The 17,223-nt window shown below is 39.8% G+C and overlaps 3 protein-coding genes across 3 annotated transcripts; 1 reads left to right on the top strand and 2 right to left on the bottom strand. All coding sequences in view use genetic code 11, as the record gives it.

The window, feature by feature from the left end:
• Positions 1-7,098: 7,098 nt before the first annotated feature.
• EGR_02122 (Zinc finger A20 and AN1 domain-containing stress-associated protein) lies at positions 7,099-9,246 on the bottom strand (the record flags this gene model as incomplete). Its single annotated transcript, XM_024491371.1, has 6 exons — positions 7,099-7,247; positions 7,872-7,952; positions 8,081-8,125; positions 8,191-8,488; positions 8,915-8,963; positions 9,212-9,246. The coding sequence occupies 6 exons, from the start codon at positions 9,244-9,246 to the stop codon at positions 7,099-7,101; spliced, it is 657 nt and encodes a 218-aa protein (XP_024354224.1).
• A 512-nt stretch (positions 9,247-9,758) lies between these two features.
• EGR_02121 (Rhabdoid tumor deletion region protein) lies at positions 9,759-11,745 on the top strand (the record flags this gene model as incomplete). The annotated part of the gene is made up of 8 exons (XM_024491370.1): positions 9,759-9,872; positions 10,177-10,369; positions 10,404-10,618; positions 10,661-10,809; positions 10,847-10,963; positions 11,031-11,142; positions 11,210-11,272; positions 11,599-11,745. The coding sequence occupies 8 exons, from the start codon at positions 9,759-9,761 to the stop codon at positions 11,743-11,745; spliced, it is 1,110 nt and encodes a 369-aa protein (XP_024354223.1).
• A 3,626-nt stretch (positions 11,746-15,371) lies between these two features.
• EGR_02120 (Glutamine synthetase) lies at positions 15,372-16,818 on the bottom strand (the record flags this gene model as incomplete). The annotated part of the gene is made up of 4 exons (XM_024491369.1): positions 15,372-15,654; positions 15,745-16,252; positions 16,305-16,466; positions 16,647-16,818. 4 exons carry the CDS (start codon positions 16,816-16,818, stop codon positions 15,372-15,374), a joined length of 1,125 nt encoding a protein of 374 aa, XP_024354222.1.
• Positions 16,819-17,223: the final 405 nt, after the last annotated feature.

The following is a 17,223-nucleotide window of genomic DNA, read 5'->3' as shown; positions in this document are numbered from 1 at the left end:
TCACGAATCGAAGACAGCTTGTTAGGGGATCAAAGAAATCCAGTTTAACAAAGACAAATGAAGGTCTTGTGAATTAACCGTCGATGATTGTGGACAAAAGCGTTAATGTTGCTTCTTACAAAAAATGTGTTCTTTGCGCCCACGTACGTACCCACATTGACTCAACTTACCTACCTGGACTTTGTAACGGCTTTTTCTACCTCTGTCCGCAGAAGCGAATCCGCTGTTCAGGCAAAGGCAGTTATGATTAATGTGCTTTGCCCAAAGGCTGTGACGCATGTCGCTTAGACTCCACTACACAGTAAGTTGTGTGGACCCCTGCATGAGTGAGTAATTGGAAGGCAGGATGGTCTATTTCTCTCAGCATTTACTGATTGTTGTTGACTTGATTTTACTGTCCCTCTTAGCTATCAAGTAAGTAAAACCAAATTAATGAGTCCCTTTTTTCTGAATTAGGTCATCAGTCTTATGCAATTGGCAATTATAGACTCAAAACTGTTCACATGATCACTTAATCACCTATTTTGCAACCATCGTATCTTTGGGAACTGAGTCTTAGATTGCTGAAAAATGGATTAATTTTGTACTTATGAATGTTATGTCCACTGTGTTTTTTGAATACAGTCTTTGTCATTTATTGACACACCCATCGACTGGGCAGCAGGTAAGCTTATAATGCTAAATGACGGCAATTCACATACTGGAAAAACGTGATCCTTCTAGTCGACCGCATCAAGAGCTTCCCCTGAAATTAGTTTTCGAACTTATCCCATGACTGCGAAAACTGTCCTCGCCATTCACCTATTATTCAAGGAACCCGCATTTATCATTTTATGACTGTTGCAAGATCAAGCAGGAAAACAAATATTCAGCTTAAAACACAACAATAGGACTAACGTGAAAGATTTTTTCGTGGCTGTCTAGGCTGTAAAAAGACACAGTTACTCAGCTGTCCTCGGGACATTGGAGTTCAAAGGGTGATTCAGTGTGATTAGCCCAAGTTATCCTTGTGTCTGATGTCCTTAATGCATGCTCGCATCTATTTTTTGTAAGTTCGAAAATTAATTTCAGGGGAAGCTCTTGATGCAGTCGACCAGAAGGATCACGTTTTTCCAGTATGTGAATTGTCATTAAAGCGGGAACTCATGTTTGAGGGAGATGGTTGATCCTTTCTACGGATACGCTTGAAACATTTGTCACACATGACCATTCTAGGTTCAAACTGTGCAACTCGGCGTATCGTTAAATTGCGTTCTTCCCATGAATTTTAGTTCCACTCCTAACGCCTTCATCTTTCGCACCACAATATTAATTCAAATGTGTTTATTCCTGCATGCTAGGGTTTTATCAAAGAAGGATATCCACCAGCTGAAATGTTTGCTATTTATGATGCGGTTTATGTAGAAAAATAGGGAAATTATTTGAAATTATAAGAAAACTAAATGCTGATTGTTTCGGTCACATAGACAGTCAAGAGTGCAAATGCAAGACTGTTTTGGAAATTATTTGGTGTTGATTTTAGCCAGAATTTGTTTGCGTGGATAGTATACGGAGCAAATGTAACATTAAAATCTGCCTTTGTGATCGGTGACACCTTGTATTTTGAAAACCGAACAAATTCCTCCACCATTTTGCCCTTAAATCACTTCACCTCAAAATTTAAGCTCTAAAATGTACTGAAATTTGTAAATGCATACCGAGTATATGTTGGCACTGCACTCTACGATGTCACAGAAACAATCACAGCATCATTGCAGGGATTTACAAACGGTTGTCAGAAAGCAAGTAAAACCACACCTAAGTGTATGCTCAATGCAAGCTACGTGGTGTTTACTAAACCATGAAAGATCTGGTCACACCAATTACTTTATGCGTATACTGTATTTGCTTCGATACCAAGACTCCGAGGCAGTTTTAGCATAGAAAATTAAAAAATGACAATTTCGGGATTTACAAACTTTGTGAGATATTTTCATAGCTACTATTGACAAACTTTTGCCTGCGTTTCATCAGCATTACTAATTTCCATACAAACATGTTGCTTTTAACCGCCCCAACCCAGGACACCACGTTCGCGGAGTCTGTGCATTTGCTCGTTCGGGTGCGACCTCATCCAATCATGCCTAATTCAGCCGTCGATCTCCAATAAGCGCCCACAGTTTCAACTTCGAACACCTCATTACGACGTTGATACTGAAAAACGCCTCCACTAGTGCGGAGCTAAAATTCATTCGCAAGGGCATTCGTGTGATTTTCACTGAAGCAACTTATATGTGTGAATTTTCGTGACACATCCACATGGCGTTGATACTATTCAAACCCAAAGTCCAACATGCTATGCGTCACACTAAAGCTTCCTGCTTATGTCCTTGGAAGTATTGATCACCCAGGGGAGACAGCATCCAATTTTGAAAGTCCAGTCTACAGCGCATCAAACCTTGGGTAGTTGGGTGAAGCGCAAAGGCTCGTTTGCGACAGTGCACGAAGACGTCGTAGGCGTGTGTGCGAATGAGGGCTAGCGTGAAGCCAACACCAACGCCTATCGTTCGCGTTCTGGCTGGTGCGTATCTCGTGTAAGTGCGCGCTACCCATCCTGCTAGCCAGCTAGCTGCCTGCCTGCCTGCCTGCCTGCCTGCTACCTACCTACCTACCTACCCATCATTTCTAAGCCGAAGAAACGCTGACACAGCAGCAGCAAGAGAGACAGTAAGTGCTCTTTCATCTAAGGGAAGGCATGTGCCAGCCTCTGCTTTTATATGAGGAGAAATATGTTCCAATAACCCTCACTTGAGCACTAATTTTTGGGCTTCAGCGACCTCATTTTGGAAGTATCCACTACATCTTCAGCTCATTCCAGCTACCACCCGATCAATCACCACAAAGTTGCACCAAAGTGCTAAAAATTAACTTATATGAATTCAATGTCCAAAAAATGCAAACATTGGAAATGTTCCCGAATTCGTATGACACCATATTGTTGTCAACTAAAACAATGACGCTTCCAATTCTTACGCATAGGCTGATTCCACAGAACTACAACTTTGTTTGTGAACAACTGGATACGGTATAGAATCAGTTTAAATAACAGCATTTAACCCTAATTTCAAACAGTTCAGTTGTCTAACATCAAAAACGAAAACTGCATTTCTGTTTCCAGAGGGCTCATTTCGTGACTTAAAATGTCAAAGTATTCGGCTTTTCCAATTCATAAACATTGAATTTTCAATGGCTCTAGTCAGATTGCCAAACCACAATTGAAATGAGTCAGCTTGATAACGTAGGTAGGTAAATGATCCACTGGTCCACCAACTGTAACGCAGTGGTTCTAAAATACCTTATTCTAAAATTCATGTGAAGTAATTGGGTAAGGAATAGATGGGCTTCTACAATATTATCCGAGCCTCAAAATTATGTTCTTTTGAAGTCATTACTAATTTTAAAGTACTGTTGCTGCTTACACAAAATTATAGATCGTCTCGTATTCCGCAACGTTTCTTCGTTGAGCACATCGTTTCATAGTCGATAAAATTGGTTGCAAGATCGGCTGTCATACTGCGAAAAGATGTTAGAGTCATTTTTCGAAATTAAAATCAGTAAACTGTTACAGCATTTGCAAGTTTTGGGAGATTCCATTTGCTTTATGATCTCTGTGACATAAGAAAACTAGACGTTGTTTCCTACAACATCTGATCAAAACTCCAAAATCGCATTTGTAGTACATCAAACAGCCGATCTGAGTGTGAAATGGTGCCCAGCCAACCAAATGTCACGAAGAAACGGAGAATTCCCAAAGTTAGCTTACGCACATTTAACCTAGACAGGAAAATTACCAACAAGTTCCCCTTCGATAACTGCACAAATCAACCAAGCATACTAGGAGGGATGATGTTGCATCATTTCAGTAACGTTCTTTCAACATTTCTTTTCCCACCAAAAGAGGTATCATCAAATAAATTAGTAAAAATCAGAGGGTATTTCATATGACGTTTCTCAACGAGAGAATGATTTCACATATCAGTAGCTTCTAATATTGTTAGCGCAGATATAAAGCACGATATCAATTGAGAAGCATTGAAAGTTATGACCAGGAAAATCTGAGATGGACTGGCTTTGCTTTGGGGAGCTATTTACTTCCATGTGGAGAAATAAAGGATAACAGAAAACTAAGAATTTGATTGGTCAACACACATTAGAAAGTAGATATACCTGGCTATTTTATGTATTCATCGTTTCAATAGGTGAGTTTAGTTTTCCATATTTTCATTAGAATTGTAAAATTAGTGACGTGAACCTAAATTGAATCCTACCTTTAAACATGCGCATACTGACCCTAGTAACTGTGAGCCTTTACGGGGTCGAAGAGCAGCTCCACATGGAGCCACTAATGAATAGCCTAATTAAGACAATTTTAATAAAATTTGCCATAATACTGGTGATAATTTCTTCAACATCAACACCAAAATATGGATGAGTGGCCATATGACACCATTTGCCTCCAAAGAGATTTTAAGGATTTTAACACATTAAAGTGCGCACCACGATACCCATTATGGCGACAGCCAGTTTTGTTACTGTTTCGGCAATAGCGTAATTCAACCAACTGATATTGCACAAGACTTGCACAAAACCTGACCTGAATTCATAGGAAGTCTTCAGATGAACACGAAAATCAGTACAGTTGAAGTCAATTACTACGTAGAGGCAGAAGTAGATGCACATAAATAAATTTAAAATGCCACATTTTTGGCACACTTCATGTGTGTTAAATACACTGCCAGCTTTCATTTATTAAGCTTAAGTGGTCTAACCTGCATACTTTATAGGGAACTAGTTTGACCTTCCAACAAAACTGCCGACACCTATGTTTATATGAGCTAGTTGCTGATGCAAACATGCATTTGAACACTGAATGCACGTACACCTAAACCAATTCGTTCACCCGATTGTACAATCCGTTACTGCAGACGCCTTTCCACTGGCATTGCTTGCGTACCCAACTCTTCTAGAATTAATGAACATGGGGGACTTAATCAAGCTGTTTGTCACCTGATTTGGAGCACACGCCAATGTCGCTCAAAAATAACGCCATCATTTGTGCGAATCAAACGAGCTAATCAAAACCCCAAGGAGCAAAGTGCTAGCCTCATCCCAATTCGATACGTGGAACTTCAACTCAGAAATAAGCTCCAAATCGATTCACAAGTCTTGGATAATTCACAACACTGTTAGGCCATCATCCATCCATTCTGTCATCAGATGACTTCGGTGAGGAAAACCCGATAAATTGCTAAGATGGCTAAAAGTATTGATAAATCCCAAAGCTCACACATGGAATCGATTTTAAGTTCCTTCCACTAATTATGACGGTGCCTTGAAAAAAGTCTTTGTAGGTAGGGAACACCACCATCTCTTATTTAGTAGCTATATTTGTAGCGAGCTTTCCGATGACCGCAACCATCAAAGTGCCGTGACTCGGAATCAAAACTTGAGCCAATTAAATGACAGTTCTGGATTCGAAGTGGTATTATCTAAAATAAATTACATTTCTTAGAACTACAGATGTATGGGTAGCAAGCCGAAACAATGACATCTAGCATTCTTCCATTGTTTTTTCCCACAGTTATCACTCTTAATTGAACGGTTAGACCTCACAGAAAGATGGACTTGGGCATTACCAAAATGATGCTACGCATGCAAGGCCAGCAAGAGAGAAACTGAAGTACTTCAAGATAATAATTCATGCATGTGGAATGGACACAAGGTCAGCTTCCAGCATACTCGGAAGTTGCATATTCGTTTAAACAATAAATATCTACCACTATTTTCGACCCCGGGTCAAAACGCTGAAAGCCGTTAGTAACAAATTACACCAGACATGATACCGACTTCAAGCTATAAAAAGAATGAAGATATGCGACCAAAGAGTTCCAAAATATCGAAACCTGCTTTAAATGCATGTACTTCTTAGGGTTCGAATGCTCTAAAGTGCAAGTGCTCGGACCGTTTGAAATAGCCAATGCCCTCACCACTTTATTTTCACGCTAATCCTGAATTTATATCCAGTCATGAAAACAATCCCAATTGTGGTATCTAACGAAGTCATCCTCAAAAAACTGTCGCCTTCCCAAAGACCAAGTTATTAATCAACTAGACCATCCGAGATACAATTAGGACTGAAAGTACCGTAAACACATTCTATCTTCCCTAAGCATACTGAATCCCATGGTATCTGAACCATAGCCTAAAAAGAACCCACGGTCTTAAAATTCTATGAAGAATTGACTTACTTATCCGTTCATCTTCCCAAAAGCTGCACCAACACCTAGTCCTCCGACAGACGATGCCGACTTCACCTGACGCTCAGCAGTGAATACCCTTCATTCCGAATTGGCAAATGCAAAGCATCCTACTTTGTGAAGTCGTAGCGCTACCAATGAGGAAGGACTTCAAATTTAAATAGTAAGTCCACCAAATCTTTTGAAGGAAAGTGAAAGGCACTTCAAATCTGTGTGCCACCCTAATATTTTATTTAGATTTCTGGGAATAGCACAAGCCCAAGGTCAGTGAGCTGACAAGCTGAATAGAAGCGCGATGAAATAAAGTGTTATTTCAGTTTTAGTGAAGATGTAGTGGAAGAAGATGGCCCCAACCACTATACGCACACGCCAGTGCGTATCGTACTAGAAAACAGGAACTAGGGGAATAAGAGATAGAGAGCGAGCGCCTCGACAGAGAAACGGAAAGTCATCGAGGTGGCGCAGGTATGATGCCTGAGAAGTGGGTAGGCTAACGGTAGCAGAGGCGCAGCGACCAGTGTTGGCGAGTATATGTACAAAGAAAGGACAGTATGTTTGTGTACCAATACAAAAAGGAATGAAATGATGTTATCGCCAATGATGGAGCAGTATGGATGAGAGGAGACCCAAAAATGCGGAGCCTCCACGCATACGAAACCGTAAAGTAATACTAAAACAAAGGTTAGGAGAAGTAAGAGGATTGGAAGGGACGAAAGAATGAGGTATTATTCACAAATGGAGAGAAAGCAGCAGACGAAGGAGCAAGTTTAGGGAGCAGACTAAAAGTGACGCCGCACAGTCGCTAAATTTTGCGGATTTTCGGACAACGCACCTCGGGATTGTCACGGGCGATTTGATCTTGACCCTGTTTGCGGTAGTCAAAGGTGCAATCGTGCTGATCGGAGTATCGATGAAGAGCGCAAAACAATCCCTCGCATCGACACTGAAATCCTGCGTGAAACATTGGTGAGAAAGTATCGAACAGTAAGAGACGGTGACCGTGCGCATCTTAGGTGAAAGGCATTTTGGGATGAAATAAGCACTACAATATGCACACTGGTTCAAAATATCACAGAGGTTTGCTTAATATAGAATTCGGAAAAATGCAGCTAGCTTTTCGTGTAGAATTTCAATTCTTTTGCAGAAATAAAAATGAATCCGACAGACAACTTCGTAAGCTCACAACGGGAGGATAGATAATGGTCTACCTGCTTCAATAAATCATTCGACATTCATTTTGTCAAGAATGCATGAATAAAACTTCCAATATCCAAAATAAAACCAAGGTTACGAAACAATCGGAAATTCATCAAATCTCAGCCACCCACTTCCAAATTTCACTGGACTTCTTAAAACACCGATTATGCACTAAAATGGGCATGTAAATCATCAACTGTACAGTAGTGAGGCCATATAAATGCATATGCGAAGGAACCCTCATCCCAAATTGCATTAGGAAACACAAATGAATGCTTCCCAAAGAAAGTGATGTGACTAAATGAAAGATTATGGAAACCAAAGGAAAGATCGTAATACTACCCTCAAAATGATTGTAATAAGCAGACTTCGTAATACCTGTGAGACCAACACGCTTTTTGCACTTCTGGCACCGATTCACCGTACGTTGAGCATGGACTTTGGGAATGTTAATCAAATCTGTAGAAATAAGCGTATATACAGGAACAAAATTCCTCGGAACAATGAACATGAAGTAAATAAATAGGCAAAATTAACCTATTCAGTTCAAAGACAAAAAGTGGAGCGAAAGCAATCACAGCACATACCAGTTCCAGGTACTGTTTCTGATTCAGAAGACGCGACTGAAAATACTGCAAAATAAAAATTACAAAAGGCATTGCAAGATTAAACAAAGGCGAAAAGATAAAGCACTTACAGGATTCTGAACTCTCAGATGCAGGTAGTTTCCTTTTGCAGGCAAAAGTCTCAGGACGGGACAGAGAAGCCTTTTTCAATATGTCCAAATCATTCAAAAGAACCGACTGGTTGGGTGTTAGCGGTGGGTAAGTAGCAGACACGTTTTTTGAGGTCTGAGTCGATTTTTCACTTTTTAGAAACTCTTGGTAGCATTTGGAGCACATATTATTGAACTGCACACTGCCGTAGAAACCGCACCCACGTTTGCATAAGTTTTTGGATGCCGTCTCACTTTCAACCTCCGGGGTCTTATTATTCTTAGGAAGCACAAAAACACTTAATAATGACGCTGACCGTCACATAATTTCGGCAGACACAATCTAACATGCAAGAAATGGTGAGTAATAAACAACTAAGGCCCCATGTTGGGGAGGAAAAAAAGTGCCGATTACACCTCAAATGGTTATTACACATAATGGTCCGCTAATAAGCAAGTAGGAAGCAGTTAACGAAAAACAGATCAAATTAAAACCCAGTTTTGATTACACTAAATATCTTAGGGGTAGCATAAATACCCAAAACGGTGAACTGATGGTCTGCTGAAAGACTATCATCGACATAAGACCTAGTATGAATACCAAAGGGCACCATACTAAAATTTCATAAAGATGGGGATGCATACATGATTCAATCCAAGGGTACCTGGCTAGCGCACAAAATTGTGTAGCAGACCATTTGCTTACCATCTCCAAAGCAGCAAAAGCCCCAACCGGAAAGCCAACAAGCAAAAAACTTTAAAGTGCCTCCGTCAAGGTACCATCAAAACAAGAGACAAATAAAGGAATTTGTTGAAGTTTTGTCTTGGGTTTAAATAGACATCTAATGTGATCAACAGTTTTTGAATAATTACGTTTCTTCTTTGTTATGGTCCAAATAATAGTCTGAACCGAATTTGTAGGGAAACTGACATTAGTGAGTTTTATAATAGCGCTAGCACAATTTTAAAGCAGATTATAACTTTTGTAAAACGTTTGCCGCACTAGTCAAGTTGACGAAAAGACGCCTTTGGCGCCATAGTTTTTAACCGGTTATCCCGTGGAATACCCCTTTACCAGCGCAATTACCAAGATTCTGAACCTGACACACTGTTACTAGACTAAGATCCAGTAAGTTAATTCACGTTATTCCAGATTGCAACGACTTGTACTGCATTTAATTTACTAATGTGGAATCACATACATGTTAGACTCTAGTTTTATTCCATTATATACTTCGTTCAAAGTAACTACATATTTCGCATATAATATATAACATTTTGCCATATATGCAGCAATATATGGCTGTGTTTGCAATAATGGAAACGAGGCTGTAATAGAAACTGACAGAACTATTAAAACATGGTCCTTGGCTTTGTGTTGGACTTTATTAGTATCACTGTAGATTATTATTTTGCACAGTTTTTCCATTCAAATACGGGCCGGAAATCCATAATCGACCTTAACACTTTGTTTATATCATTCGAATGCTTTTCAAGCTACGCATTGTCATGCACACATAGTTGTAGTAGTATATCAAAAAGCATAGAGTATGTATCGCCGTCCGAAGATTGTTGCTACATCTAGAATAAGTCTAAAGCCACCACCAAATATCGATCCCACCAAAGCATCATTGGCTTATGGACGACTGGCAGTACCTCGCTTAGTTAGTGTTCCCCCAAAACCCCATTGCTTTTCTGTCCAACTTATCTAAGTCTATCGAAAGATCTCGATATACTCAAAATATCCTTTTTTTCTACATTCCTTTAATAACATCTGCATTTCCAATCAAGTGACGGCAAATTGTTTTTGATTTAACCACAGCAGACAGATATTTCATAGTTTTAAATTAAGTGAGGCACTTAATAGCAGTTGTATAGAATAACCTAATTAGGCTATATCTTTACAATATTGATTTAGACTTAGTAACTACGTACGAGTTTTCTGGCCGTTAATATTTTTTTGTTTAGGAGCGCGAACTAGGGTCTGGTGATCTGCTCACGCGTCAGAGGGGTATTAGAGCCTTGTGTGACTACTTACATGATCCAGAGCACATTGCTGAGGCAGTACATGGTGGTGTTATCTCTCTTCTTAAACGCCTGCTAAGAGATCCGGATGTGCCTTGTCGAGCCATGGCCGCAGAATGTTTCATAGTCCTCAACCGTACGCTCATTATTTTCTCTCGATCTTTCTACAGAACACCCGATTGGACGCAAAGCTTTTATTGAAGCCAAAGTTTACGACGTAATGAAACTTCTTTTCTCCTTGTATGAACCTGATATTGTCCGTCTCAATGCGCATCGCTCGATAGAATTAGTCGTTTTAAATCCTATATATACCCAAATGCTTGTAAAGGACGATATTGTTCCCTTGTTGATCGCATACCTTGAAAATGAATTTGTGGAAATTAAGGTATCAAAGCTATGTGAATGTCCTCATTTAAACAAAACCTAGGTCTTAATTCTTGATACACTTAACAAGTGCCTTGCCATTGACACTGATGCCGGTTTGGACGCCAATGGAATCTGCATTTTTAGCAAACTTCTTGTCCATCACGATTCGACTATTCGTTACAAGAGTGTTCAGGCCATATTCAGGCTAGTGTACGCTAATTACGCGAAAATTGCCCTGTTTTCATAGAGCAAATGACCGTGGAAAAATTCAGGCAATTGAGAAAGAAACGGTTCCTAGATTGATTCACCTGCTTCTCGATATGGATCCCGAAGTTCGAGCCTCAGCTGCAGGAGCTCTTGCATTGTAAGGAGATGTAAAATCAATATTTCATCATTCAAAAGCTTTAATCATAGGTTATTTATTTTTTTAGTATATGTGTTATCACGCGAGGTCGATATGAATGCCTCAGCGGCGATGCGATTCCCAATCTTCTGCGTTGTCTTTTGAATCAAAGCACCCGAGTCCGTGTTAACGCACTAAAGGTGAACATTTTTATGCCATCATTTGTCAAAACTCCCGGCAATTTGCATATTTTCCAATGCGATTTAGGCTTTGGCTAGCATCGGAGAGGCACCCGAAGGGCGACGCATTTTGCAAAAGTCGCTCGAACAGGTCGGTAATCTACTTTAGAGGTGTCACATTTACGCTGGTAATATATATGTTTACAGGGAATGAGTTCCATAGCGATTGGTAAGTCCAAAAGCGCTTCTTTATTATTCCCAAAATTAGTTCACCAAACGCTGACTGCAGTTTTCATGCCATTTTTACATTAAATATAGTATGAAATCTGCAATGCTTTTCAGTATTACTTAATCTAATCATATGCAAATAAGCAAAGGTTCATGGTACTGATCAAGTCACGCTTTTTCTTTGATACTAAGCACTTAGGCTGGAAGTTTTAATGTCTCTCAATTTATACGGTGATTTTACTTACCCAGATCGAATGTTTGATGGGTGATGAGAGTGCTGCAGTTAGAAAGCACGCCAAAATAGCCGCGGATGTGATCAAATGGAAGCCCTGGAACCTGGAGAACCGCTGTCGCGATAAGTCTGAGACACTGAAGCTCTGTACATGCAAATACTAAATCCAAGCGCAAAAACCTCTCATGACACAACATTCGGTACTACATAGTGGGCATTATAATACACTGAGGCGCACCAAATATGCGTAAAACTCAAACGTTCAAAGGGAAATCACATTATTTTTCCCTACCATAAATAATAAACCGATATTACCAACCACCCCTGTTTTTTTATTCATATTTCTTTTTTGTTTTGCAAAACGAAATCATTGTTCGGGAAAGGCTAACAATAAGGGAGCCGCTTGAGGTAAATTAAACCAAGAATCAGCCCAGGACGCAACCACGCATTCAGCGTTACTTTGCAGAATCATCAAATAATTAATTTGCTATCCATTATATGAGATCATGCATATCCCCCTCCCAGTTTTGAAACGATTTGGACAATTGTAAGAGTACTTATCTCTGAATAATGAATTTTGCAATATTGACATGATCGGGTACTGATGCTGGAGCTTTTGCTTGGTGATTTTGAATAGAACGTTGCCATATGCAATTTGCATTCATCATATTTTCGTTCAAAGCACGATTATTTTGAGTATGCTGTTGTCACGACCCGAGAGGTAAAATGTCCATGTCCCTCCTTGCAGAATCAGTGGAAAGTTATTTCGGTGCGCTTTCGACTGTGACTCGGGTACCATGTGACTGCAGCCACTTTCGCAATCTGTTGTTGACGTAATCTAGTTTGATGTTTACGCTAACACTCTTTGGTCACGCGACTATACCTGTAGTTGTGTTAGAGGTCTCAATCAATAGCTAATATTCTATTTATTTTTTTTGTGAAATCACGCGCAAATATATTTTACACATCATCCATCGCTAAATTGTAAACTTTTATTTCGCATCCTAAAGAACGGCAGTACTTGTTGGTTTAAAAACTCTGGAATTTTCTATAAGCTGTATTCTTGCGATCACAAAAATAACTAAGAGTGTGTGATATTTGTACTCCTCACATATCAATACACCGAAATGGTACTATGGCAAAAGAAAGTGAGAGACAACTGGGAATGTACAATTTCATGGCAAATTCCATGAGATTACTTTGCTCTTGTACCAACCTTATTAGAGAAAATAATTGAAATTAGTAGACTGTGACTTGCGGTGAAGGTAGGTAAAGTCAAAATAAACATTTTTAAACCTCCTTTTTGGAATGAATGTTTTTTTTGAAGCGCTAACCTCTGCGACAGGTTATGATTTCCTATAGGAGTTTCAAGCAACCCCGTGATTATCAGTGTTTAGTTTATTGTCTGGTAAGTATGCGGGTTGCTCCCGAAGGTTGCCATGCCTCCGATCTAGAGGGTGGGTAGTAGGGCGATGGGTGAGTCTGGGTATTCAACAAACGTATCCAAAGCACTTATTGTATCCTTGTATACTAAAGATACGTATTTATCAACGGCTTGATGAAGGTAGTTTCTGGTGAATGCGTAACCTGCCTATTCATTAGCCTCCACAATAAAAACAGTTCCGCATAAATTTCACATCAAGTTTATTGGTTTTAAAACAATAATCTCGATTACACTATACGATTGCGCAGGGCTATGATTACACCAAAACTGCTCCGAGTCGTAGTTAACCAAGCCGAAAGGTTTTTCAAAACAGTCAGGTTCCTTATGCCTTATATTGATCGAAAAACTTCTACATTATGCCTTTAAGTATATGGGTAACAGCAAAATCTAACAAACTCAAGAAGAAAGTGATCAACTGCCCGTTTTAATTCCTGTTTGAATACGCGCATCAAACTACGTTTAGATGACATTTCAAACCAAAGAACGCCCTTACCACTCACTGGCACTGGTCAAGAAGGTAGGCATATCTCCCTTGTACAGGCGCGTCGATATCTGCTTGGTTTTCGCTGATGAGATTGGGAAATCAAATTGATTCTGGCTTTATTTATTTGTTCTACAAAACTCGACTGCAATAGCAATATTCGCCCTATAACATTCTGTGTCATAAAACCCTCCCATCTTCACGTAATTTCGTAAAATTGCCTTAGAAAACAGCATAGTGTAAATCGAAACAAGGTGGACGAGTTAACTATTAGCGAACAAGTTAGAGGCAAAATAATTATGGATCCAACTCAATGAGAATTTCGCTAAAACTGTTGAGTACTTTTGTAGTTACATCCTACCCCTACTATTAGTCGAATTTAAAGATGTAGTTAAAACATTTTGTTAAACACTCAAATAGAGGTGCAGTTTTAGGGCAATTAACATCTACTCATTAATGTACGGAAAAAGTGTTAAATGTAAAATACGATATTTGTTAAACCTATTAATTGAATTTCACCATAACCTAGGGTGCACTTTTCGAGAAAGATGCAAAAGCTGTAATTTTCTAATGCAGTGAAAATTCCCCTTTCAAACGGGCGAAGCCCATTGAATTTATGCAAAGTATATGCACACAAACACTGGCATTTCTTTTTTATTTGGAAATGAACCCCGACTATTTGTATAAAAGCCTAGAGCATTACTTAAAAACCATTCGCAAAAGTCTTGTTGAGGTTCGTGTTTTATGTGTAACCACGTGGTTTTTGTCAGAGAAATGATCAAAACGATGTCTTTTAATAATCGGGACTCTAATAATGAAAAATCTTTAGAGTTACTCTTACAATTTAAGAAGAGGTTCTTCCAATTCCAGTATTCTTCACTACAGACATGCTTTTGTAAGTTCAAAACCCACATTATCACCCAGTACAAACATTTCCATTTGATTTTTAGTTCCCATGTTTCGTAGAAATGTAAATATTTGCAAACAGTCACAAGCGTACGAAAAACAGCGAGGAAATTTGCAATCAACCACACCGAAACAAAATACTAAAACCCAAGTTTACTAATAAAGTTGATACTTTATTATCTTTAAGCTGCTTTAAAATAGGGTGGAAGTGTAAGTACTGTCTTCAAAGGCGAAATGTGCATTTTCGCTGAGGTCATAAAACATCTCTTCAACTCTTTGACTACGAAAAACGTTATTTTATTTAAAATTTCAGCAAAATGTCCAATGGCTTATTCACAATTAGTTGTCGGTTTATGAAGAAACGTTAAGTAGAGTGAATTAGACTTTATTCCTAGCAAAATCTAGGCAGTGCTTCATGTTTCCTACTGTGCATCATAAAGGGGGGGAAGAAAACGCCTTCCGCAATTACCAACTTTATGTTTGAATTAGGACCAAATTACCTCTGCTGGCAATTTAATTAGCCAATTATTTAGTTATTTTTTTCTTTAAAGTGCTACAGGGGTGAGCAGTAAGAGGCCAGTTACAAGTCACTGCAAGTGTATCTTTTTAGGAGCAACACTTACGCAGTTATCACGCCTGTATGCTAAATTCAATCAGCATCTTCAGTGTCAAATATTTTATTAGAAAATTGCATTGAGAACATGTCTTTACATTACAAGTTTTTGATACTCTCAGTTGCATTTCATACATGATTTCTGTCTTAGCTATTCTCGAATTGAAGCTGACTACAAAAAGTCGGTAAGGACAAAATGGTGCTAATTTTTTGTATTTATTTGCATCAACGACGAAATGAAGTACCTATGTGGATATTCAAAACAGATATAAAAGCGCGACTGACGATGAGACGGCTCAAATAATTGAAGAAACGGGATCGGGGTGAATGTTGATATAAAAAGGGCTTAAAAGCAAGTAGTTTTGACAAGCATCATGGTGACTGCGTAGGGATCGCAGTTTGCCGAAGGTCGCCTATCCTCCAGATAGCCGTAGCCATTCTCACTCACTTGGCGAGGAATTCGAATGCTAGCTCCTCTGTTCGCCACACCCGAAGAAAAGTCGTATATACTACTGGTCTCGTGACGACCCGTCAGCCGACGCTTGTTGTCATTTCCACCACGTGGATCATAGTTCTTGATGTGCTCATCGTGAGCAAGTGCCAATTTGTCAATAGCCGCTGTGATGACACTGAAAGGTCACGAAAATGACAGCATGATAAACTAGCTGGTGGAGACTTTGGAGCGTAAAACCCACCAATTTCTTTTCACCCTAACTTACTCTATGCCCTTTCCAGGTGTGCGCATTAATAAAGTTGAGAAGTTAGTGTGTGCACCAGCTCCATTCCAGTCGCCTTTCATAGGTTTGGGATCGAAGGTAACTACGACTCCAAAATCCTCAGCAACACGGTGAAGCAGATAGCGCGCCATCCAGAGATGGTCGGCAGCGTCCACTCCCTCGCAGGGTCCAATCTGAAATTCCCACTGGGAAGGCATCACCTCCGCATTGGAGCCAGCAATCTTAATGCCCGAGTAGAGGCAGGCATGATAGTGAGCAAGTACAATATCGCGACCAAATGCTCTGTCAGCTCCTACACCACAGTAGTAGGGACCCTGCGGCGCTGGAAAACCGTTTTTGGGCCACTGTAGGGGGTACTGGTCGACATCGAGGAAAGTGTATTCCTGCTCAATTCCAAACCAAGGTTTCTCCGCTGCGGCTCGTTTCATGACCTCGTCGCACTCCCGACGTTTGTTGCTAGCTTTCAAGAGAGTGGAATGAGTCAAATTAGCTTGGATTAACATGGAAATACATCGGTACAACTTCACTCTATCTGAACTCACAATGGGGTTTCTGGTCGTAAGTGTAGGTTTCACAGAGAACGAGTTTGTTGTTACCACGAGTGAAGGGATCTCGAAAGATTGCCGCAGGGTAGAGGTAGACATCTGAATTGGAGCCCTCGGCCTGACCTGTACTGCTACCATCAAAGTTCCATATAGGATAATCTGAATGAAAGGTATTGTCCATTAGCTTGCATTCAGTGGAAAAAATTATGAAAACCTTGCCATATGTAATACAAATTATTGATTAAATTATTGGAAGATGCCAATTTACGCACATAAGATTTGATTGCATTTATTTATATATTAGTCAATTTCACTGAAGAAATCTTGGAAAAAGCTCACCCTTGACGGATTTGGGTTCTTCCGAGAGGGTCATGGTCTTGCAGCGAACATTTTCTCCGGATCCATCAATCCACACGTAGGTAGCCATGAACTGCCCCTTCTCGGATGGCAATTCAAGGTATCGATGGAGGAGAGACTTCCTGTCCGAAGCGCCGCCAGTCGCAGAAGCCATTAGCCTTGTCAATGGAAATACAGCTTTTAGCGCCTGCCTTATATGCTAGCTGTCATGCCTTCGGGGGATGACTTACAGGACAGCCAATCCACTGTTTAAACTGCGACCTTAATCTTGTGCCACAATTGGTTCAGTGTCCACCAATGGAACGCAGGCAAATGTAGACAAACTAAGTGCGGTAAAAGCAGCCCATCTCTACCATTTGCGCATCCTGCTTCAGGCCCCAACCTTTTTTTTAAATAATGAAAATGTCCACAACCATAGTTCCTTCTTTCCGGTCAGAAAACCTTAAAATTTTGTTAGTGGAAGTTTGATGAACCGGTTTTGAATTGCCTCCAAGTTTTAAACTCCTCACACTCGGGAATTACTCCGCACACATTCGATTCGGTCACTTTTAAACACTTA

Source organism: Echinococcus granulosus, assembly GCF_000524195.1.
Source record: "Echinococcus granulosus chromosome Unknown EG_S00009, whole genome shotgun sequence".
NCBI classification, from domain to species: Eukaryota; Metazoa; Platyhelminthes; class Cestoda; order Cyclophyllidea; family Taeniidae; genus Echinococcus; species Echinococcus granulosus.
The sequence above is the reverse complement of the archived record's forward strand: the minus strand, read 5'-3'. Positions and strand labels throughout refer to the sequence as shown.